The sequence below is a fragment of the Sinocyclocheilus rhinocerous genome, unplaced genomic scaffold (genome assembly GCF_001515625.1).
Source record: "Sinocyclocheilus rhinocerous isolate Xijiao unplaced genomic scaffold, SAMN03320098_v1.1 scaffold11028, whole genome shotgun sequence".
In the NCBI taxonomy this organism is placed as follows: domain Eukaryota; kingdom Metazoa; phylum Chordata; class Actinopteri; order Cypriniformes; family Cyprinidae; genus Sinocyclocheilus; species Sinocyclocheilus rhinocerous.
The window spans coordinates 15,847-24,326 of NW_015635147.1; the positions used below are offsets into that span (position 1 = coordinate 15,847).

Consider the following 8,480-nt stretch of genomic DNA (forward strand, 5'->3'; position numbering starts at 1 on the left):
ACCAGGAATGGTAGTGGGAGAAGAAGAGCTATGGAGAATAAGATGACATATCCTTGGTAAGCCAGAAAGAGTATTGCAAATGGAGCTGCCCACACGGCCAATGAAATCATGCTCAACTGCTTGAGTTTCATGCAGAAGGCATTATATTGTGGACAGGTTACCAACAGATATCGCTCCTGAGCAACACAGACCATGAACACGATGTTGGATATGATCCCGAAGTAGAATATCAGGGAAGATATATCCATACTCGACATACTGGTTTTCTCAGCATCCTCCCCAGATGCCTTCGGCCGCCCAAGGATGTTGAAGATGTCGGATGCGAGCAGGCTGATGAGGAAGACAGGAGCAGCCTTGCCAGTTTTTGCCTGCATGCCCATGAGGTAGATAGAAAAGCCAATGCCAGGAAGCCCAACAGCAAATGTGATCCATCTGATGATCTCTTGGATCTGGTCTACATTTATGGTGCCATTGTTCTGAGGAGCCGTGTTATTACCGTCCAATACTGTGGTGGTATCCATATGTTGCAGAATCATACTGGTAGTTTCTAGTTCTAGTTACCCTAAATGTGATTAATATATCCAAGCTGATGCGTTTGGTAATATGCCATGTCAAGTAGAATATATTCTTCAGTTCTAGCAAGCGATGCAGAAAACTCTGTGGCTCTTTAATGTGGTAAACAGATCGGTTTATTTTAGCTATCACCATTTTTATGGCTCATCTGCAAACTGTTCCTGTAAGCTCTTTCATTGCTTGTTAGTCAATGCAAATATTTCCTATGTATTCACATTAGTTTTATCTATGCAAGCTCTTTCTAGAAGCAGTTTGGACCACTGAGGAGTGTAATGTTACACATGAAAAATAAATACATTCATATATTTTTAATACAGAATATTGAAATGAATTCAAACAATTTCTGACAATTTATTTAATTGACACATTATATATAAGATGCCAACACATTCAACAATACTGTAAGCAACAGTATGCATTTTATACAGTTTAATAACAGGTTAATAACTTAGACAATAGTAACAAAGCAAACCATTGCTAACTTAAGACCACTTGAATACTGACAATCTCTTGGAGCAAATATACAACAGTTAATAAATATTGTTATATGATGTCTTCTTTATTTTTGCCCAGAGCAGCATTCGCCTGATGCTATCCTGCACTTGCCTGACACTAAATCGGATCATTCATTCAAATTTGTATTGTATTTTCTTTACAAAAGCACATTGGCATGGCACATTCAAGCATCACAGTCAAGCACACAGAGCTTTTAAATCTTTGACTTATTATATATTTGAAAAGTGAATGAGAGCATATTATCTTTCCTGTCTGATACTTGAGTAATTGTTTTGAGAATATGAAGAGGGCTGTGCCAAGGAATCACTGATAAAATGATCTGATCTGTTTTAAAGAGAAAAACGAAGCGGTCCTACATTGAATCATTTAACGTGTGCTTGCTTACAGTACACAAATAGAGCCCCAAAATTGGGTTTTTGTTTACCTTTGGCCTCCTGATTCAGAATATTCTCTAAACACTGCATGTATAAAATGAGAAATCGTAGGTTTGATACTGAACTTTATGTGTGAAACGATTGATAATTAAGGTGCAGGTAAAAAGCTTCATTGTCTATTGTCATGAGTTTAGGAATGTATGAAGCACAGCTCACACAGAACTCACTTTCAACCAAGCAGCTTTCTGTTGGTCAATGCAGTGAATCCACGTGGCCAACATGAATGGGGAAATCTTTTGCCCTCTTGCAAAATTTCTAATCGGGTGGATTCCCAGTTGAAATGACTGGATTTCGCCCATGAAAATTCACTGAACAACCACAAGTGAGAACGCACATTTAAATGGCCAACTAGATTTTTACGTTTTATGAAAATAATGTAAGCGATGCTTGTGCATGCAGAACTTGATGCCACAATGCTAGGGTCCTTCAGGTAGTTGCCAGAGAGATGCTATAAGATCTTAAATTGTTCTTTAGTATGTTGCGATGTAATTGCTAGGTGGTTGCCAGAGTGTTCGGGTGGTTGTTTCCTGGTCCAATCATATGGTTCGGATCTCTACTTCCATTTTATTGGTAATTTTTCTTGTTTTATTGTCCATCAGTTGAAAATTTTAAGTCTAATCACTTAGGAAGCACCACTAATTAAACATACACTATTTGAACTGTAATCCTTTTAGGTAAATACTTGTAAACATAGATCAATGGGAATCCAAATCGGGAAGAGAATGAAAGGTATTAAATGGATGCAGATATAAAGCAGTAGGGATCATGCCGAATCATCTATTTCATGCCATGTTAATAAAGTCTAATTGTTAAAACGTCCTCAGCATGTCTCACGTTTCAAATCTGTAGCCTTTTTGTATCATTTTACAGATTTTGCTGTGGTAGATATCATCACATTCAAAGCATTCCAAATGCTTGACTTGTGTGGGCTTGTCAAAATGAAGCATTTATTGTGTTTATTGTTCTTGGTTTGTGGCCCTAGATCCATTCTCCATTATATCTGCTGTTTCAATGTATGTTTTGAAGACTGAATGTGAGCAAGTTTGGTTTTTTGGGGGTTATTTTAAGTCTGGAGAAGGCAATGAACTCTTTGTAACTGTGTCTTTGAAAGCAAAAGACGATGCACCTGTTCCTGTCCTCGCGCGCAAGGCATCATCACACGACCAACCAGCACAGCATCTCCTTTCTTCTCCTCCTTTGCCTGAGAGCAGAGGAAGAAGAATGAGGGGTTTATACAGACCCAGACAATGTGGGAAAATGTTGTGTATTTGTCTGACCTTAACAAAGGAAGTGCAGGGAAAAGTGGCGAAATCAGACGAGACTTGAGCACCAGGCCTATGAGTCACTACATGCTCAGCAACTTCATCCTTCAAAGAAAGAAGTTGCTTAAATAAGTGCAGGAGACATTTTAATGATGACTGTTTGATTTTAAAGCATTTTTGGTTTACCTTAAGCCTATCGAGAGTGTCACTGAGCGACTGCAGTCTTGCTGTTTGCTCGAGGAGCTGTGCACTGGGACTCACTGTTAATGAAAACACAAACACTGTAAAGTAATTACTGTATAAACAACAGAAATCTGCATTTTTAAGTCTAATTATGACAGACCTGGAGATTTCCCAGTGATGTCCACCACTTTCACATTGGCACTCATCTGGAGGAGAGTATCCAGCAGTTGGTCTGTTTTGCGGTAGAGGGCGCTAGACAGCACCTCAGGCCTGCAGCCCTCTCGCCAGCCCAGCTTTGGCACGTTCAGAGGAGGAAGAGATGCCAGCTGAGCACGCATCTTTTCTGCCTGCGGCCCACACAGACACACAAAAACAAAAGTGAGAAAAAATCCTCAGCGCCTGCATTGGGGAAATGTGCTTGTGAAGCAGTAGGAGAGACCTTTAGTCTGTTGTTCTCGTTCTTTAGGTGCTTTAAACTGAGTCGCTGAGCTTCAATCTGCTGAGTCAGCAGTGGAGAATCTATCACTTGCACTCCAGCAGCTGCACACACACCTTTCACACACAGAACAAATTACTGCATGTTAACCAGTGTTAATTTTGACAGCAAATTTTGATTTGCTTGATTTGAAATTATTCGCCAATGAAATTAAAGGCAGTGTAAGTGATTTCTGGTAGCCAATGTTTATATTTGAAATCACCAAAACAAACACGCCCCTACCCCGAAAGGGTCTTGCCCCTATTTTGATAGCTCCGCCCCACATATACGTACGCAACCCAGGCAACGATTAGTTCTGTGAAACAAAGCAAAACCAATGTTACACCGTGTCTACGGACGTGAGCGGCGCGGCGCAACAAATCCCCGACAGAAAGCTGCTGCCGGGTTCTATTTATGACGTGCTGACACACGTTTCAAATGGTTTTCAACGGTTGTTTGATCGCGTCCAGTGTAGGCAGACTTTAGCTGTTGTAGACACGGTGTTACTCACCTACTGAGAAGAAACATAGCAACCTCGGCGTCCGATCGCAGGCCTCCGCTCCTTGAGTTCTCTCCAGCGCTGGAAAGCTGATCCGATATTTACACGGGTCCTACTTCTTGCCTTATCGTTCCGCAGACCTTTTCCTCTTTTGTTTTTTATCCGCCATCTCTATCTTTCTGTCGCTGGCTCGGCTAATGTCCGTCCCATGCACTGAACGCGCTCTCCTCCACATCACGAGTAGACACGCCCCTTATTGCTGATTGGCTACAAGTTTGTTTTGTTGTTCGGCCCGAATCAGTTTTTAAAGTGTTTTTGAAAAATCACTTACTCTGCCTTTAAGCAGAAATGTCAGAAAGTCATTGTTTGTTGGATAATGTGGTTTTGCTGCAGCACCTGATGTAGCTGCTCTGATCAGATCACTTCAGCTAAAGGAAGAAGTGTGTACTGTTCCATATCAGTACACTTTAGCAGACATTGAGAAATAGTATCTAATTAAGTGTTGTGTTCAACCTCTTACATCTAGGGCTGAAAATCAAGATTCATCTCAACACAATAAGACTGTGGTTTGATTGGTGAAAACCCCTGTGAGGACACTGAAGTTTGTCCATCATGCAATTGCATTTTAAAGAATGTTCTTGAATTCTTTGTTTTGTGCTTGAAGTGAAATCTTCTGAACCCACTGGCTTTTGCGTATCAACCTGTTTTCAAAAAAAAAAAGAAGGAATTATTATTATTATTATTATTATTATTATAAATGTAAAAGAACAATCTATAATCGTACATTACGGCTCTGTGCGATATCTTTCATGGTGTTTAGCAATTCATTCTCCAGAGTTTGTCTGAACTCAATCTGTAATTTCTTCATTTGTTTGATCTCATCACTTTCCATCATTCCCTGGTATTCTTCTTCAGTCTGTAAAACAAACGTGTGAATATGCATGAAATCTGAATATAATCAACAGGATATATAAATATAGATATCTACTATCTAACCACCATAAAACATCTGGAGCGGAATATTCAGAATGTTCAGTGTTATGATTTCATGATCTCAGTGATACTTGAACTTGATTGGCTGAGTGGCGATCTAATACAGTCTAACAGCACTGGGCCAGTTCAGTGTTTCTGCCACGACGCTTATCATTGTTTTTATCTCTGCAGCAAAAGGACAGATACTGGTAAGCCTGATGACATGAAATTCATAAATCATCTCACACTAGCTGTCTTGCTTGTGATTCTTTGTTCAGACTCTTGCTTGAATGGTGACACTTTTCTCGTCCGTGCTGCATGGAATAAATGTCTCGTATCAGTGAACATGCAACTCCAGGAAAGGCTTTTCTGAATGTCTCCAGCACTATTCACACAATCGGAGCAATATCAGACTGCGATGTCAGTGATTCGCAATAATTCTCTGCAGTCCTTCAGCTGAAGAAGTGTTGAAGGACAGTGTCACTAAAACGGACACCAGGAAACTTTCTGACGATTGAATGCTTTCAAATCCTGCAGAATCTGCCAGTGAATAAGTCCAGAAGTCACCTGCAAGCTGTGCTGATGAGATCTGTGCAACGCTGTCTTGTCCAGTGGCCTGTTACTCCAGCATTTTCCTCACCATCAACAGTGACTGATCCTAGTCTTGCTCTCCAGTTTGAGCTTCTTCTTCTTTCTATTATTCAACGATTGAACCACTTCACACATCTGACTGAACAGCATTTGAGTGAATATACAGGAAATTACCTTTTATTAAAACCATATGTGGTATATATTAAAAGCAGCCGTGCCTCTCTTATCAGAAAAAAGCACAAGTGTTACATACGTATGATAATATCACTGAATATGATGCTTTGTGTGTTTCTGACGCCAGTCATTTATATTAAGTGTACTTAGGGTCACCTTTCTTCAATCGTTCCTGGAGCCATTTCGTTCCACAAAAAGTGTCTTTGTCACTTGAGATATTTTTGGGAGAAACTCACATTTGTCCGGGTGTTATCCAGGTGGGACGCATCTTCTCGAGCCACGATCTGCTGCGATCTCAGCTTCTTCCAAACGTAAGAGGCATGTTTTGGCATCTCTCACACTTTACAGTAATACTCTGTATAGACGTTCTGTGCAAACATCGCAGATCTTGTTCCTGGTCAAGATCTGCTTCCAGTATTTGCACACGTGCTCTACACAGTCCCATTACCACAAAATGGGAGTCTCCAAAACATGACAACATTGTAGTCGATCACGGGCGATTCTTTCTTTAACGCTACTGTGCAGACTCGGGTCTCGCATCAGCGCAAGACGTCAGTGCCGTATTGGGACACTGAAGAGAGAGAAGGAGCGTCGTCCATCTTTTTTACAGTCTATGTCCTGTACTCGTACTCACACTCATTAAAATGCTCCAATGCACAGTTCAGTGCTTGTGACAAAGAAACACAGACAACATAGCAAACAGACAGCAGAATAGATCAGAGAAGGATCTCTATGAAGTAAATGTATCGAATATTAAACAAATGAAACATTCATGCCTATATAGCTGGTGGTGTGCGCGAGCTGATAAGCAAACGCGGAGTGGATTGAGCGCGCAGACAATGCTGGCAAGTTTGTACATCGGTCGGATATGTCGATAGCAAATAAAGTAAAACAAGGCACACACTGGATTACTAACGTTAACTGACAGTAAACAGAGAGATAAAGCGCACTTCTGTTGCATGCTCTTGATTGCTGATCATTCACTCTGCACACATGAAAAAATAAATAAATTAAAAAAACGTTTCTTTCTTTTTCCGTAATCCCTCCCGGTCTATCTTGTACTAATCTGAACAACGTCTGAAACGTTGTATTACGAGCACTTTCTGTGTTCATTTGTCTCTTTATGATTCGGTATGCTTCGGTAAGTCGCGTCTGCTAAATGAATAAATGTAAATGTAAACTATATCAGAGTATTGTTTTTTCCTCTGCAGTTTCCCAGCAAACATCACAACCGGTTCTTCCTCATAGACTGGTCACTAGGGACAGTGTGAACACTGTTACATATTATTTTATTTTTTTACAACTACACTTAAAGGTTGCCTAAAATGGTAAATCATTTTTTCGGATTTTTTTTTTTCAGCGTTTATTAAGGTTTTAATAAAAGAATACATAGAATATTTACAAATAAAGACAGACAAAGATCATACAGTGACATGTAACGTAAAAAAAACTGTTTATGTGGCAACAGCTAAAATAACTGGTTTTACTCAAGACTAAAATATTATTTAATATGACTATGAATCAATCCAATTCCATTAGGTTAAACCAAAAAAATGTTGATCTGAGTTAGATCAGGCATAAATAGCTCCTTTAAGTAACAACTGTATATTAGTACATTTTACAGTGTAGATATTTGTACTTGGTTCCCAACAACTTCGATTTTCAATTTAACCTCACAGATTACTCCAATTTTTTAGGCCTTGTTTAGACGGTTAAAAAAACCTTACTTACCCAACTGCTGTCACTGGGCAATCTTTTAGTGGTTGGTCTTGCAATACAAAGTCTATGGGTGGCTACATGGAAAAACACCTAGAGGTGTGGTTGTTTTCCAAGCAGTTGTACGTAGGTGGAGCTCGTGACAGGTGACAAAGCACTGGCAGTGGCACTTGTGCGCATGTGTTAGTATTTTTCCATCCAGCAACGCATGCAAAATTTCATTGACGTCAGCGGTTGCTTAAACATAGCTTGTCTGAACAGGTGAGAAAGCGATCTCCTACACGCATTGTGGCTATGCTGTTTTTCTGTTGAGAAGTATGGCCACATTAGTTTTACAATGTTTCTTGACATTCAAAATACATTATTTATTCCAAGCAAAGAATAATATGTTTAAAGACATCAACCAAAAATAAATAAATGATTTCTGTTCATATAAGATGGCAATGTGTAGTGTTTGGTTTGACATGTCAAATCACCAGTATGTTTTTTTTTAAGGTTATGTTAAAATAAAATATAATTCTAGATATATATGAGTACATGGGGGAAAGGCTACAAGCATATTATCGGGTCTATTGTAGTGACTGTAGTACTTTTTGTTTTCTTTCTATGAATTCTATCCTCCAAATTAAAATTCCATATGATACTGTTGGATAAACTTGTGGACACAATAAAACCACACTATAGCATACATTCAGATGGATATGTAATGGACATATATTTTAACAGAAAGGTTAAACTGGCTTCTCAAGGCAAGGCGTTTTTCATAAATTGCAAGATTGGACAAGTTGTCGAAATTTTATTTGGGCTTGCCGTGTCTTGATATTTTTAATGCAGTGGGTGATGCAGACTGACTCAAAGGATGTTAGTCATGCACTGATCCCATTCCCTCCCTCAACTTTCCTATTAATTCTCTACTATAAAATAGAGATGAAAAAAAAAAAACTTTATACAATAACATTATTTATTTCAACAATTGCAATGAACAGCTTAGAATATCCAGTGATCACTGCATGAGTGAAAAAGACATAGGAAGACATTCAGGTTTAGCCATAAAACAAGGTTTGTCTTGTGCTGTGCTCTGTGTC

General features: G+C 39.2%; 1 protein-coding gene across 1 annotated transcript; it reads right to left on the reverse strand.

Annotated features, from left to right (window-relative positions):
- Positions 1–925: 925 nt before the first annotated feature.
- On the reverse strand, positions 926–3,534 carry LOC107746720 (dynactin subunit 1-like). The gene is made up of 5 exons (XM_016561015.1): positions 3,408–3,534; positions 3,129–3,315; positions 2,972–3,045; positions 2,801–2,890; positions 926–2,724 (listed from the first exon to the last, which is right to left on the reverse strand). Exons 2-5 carry the CDS (start codon positions 3,304–3,306, stop codon positions 2,587–2,589), a joined length of 480 nt encoding a protein of 159 aa, XP_016416501.1. The 5' UTR covers positions 3,307–3,315; positions 3,408–3,534; the 3' UTR covers positions 926–2,586.
- Between the last annotated feature and the right edge of the window lie 4,946 nt (positions 3,535–8,480).

Coding starts and splice junctions, on each gene's coding strand:
- LOC107746720 (XM_016561015.1), bottom strand. CDS start 3,306: ATGCGTGCTCAGCTGGCATCTCTTCCTCCTCTGAACGTGCCAAAGCTG. Junction 3,046..3,128: donor CATCACTGGGAAATCTCCAG/GTCTGTCATAAT, acceptor TTTCATTAACAG/TGAGTCCCAGTGCACAGCTC. Junction 2,891..2,971: donor ACACTCTCGATAGGCTTAAG/GTAAACCAAAAA, acceptor CTTTCTTTGAAG/GATGAAGTTGCTGAGCATGT.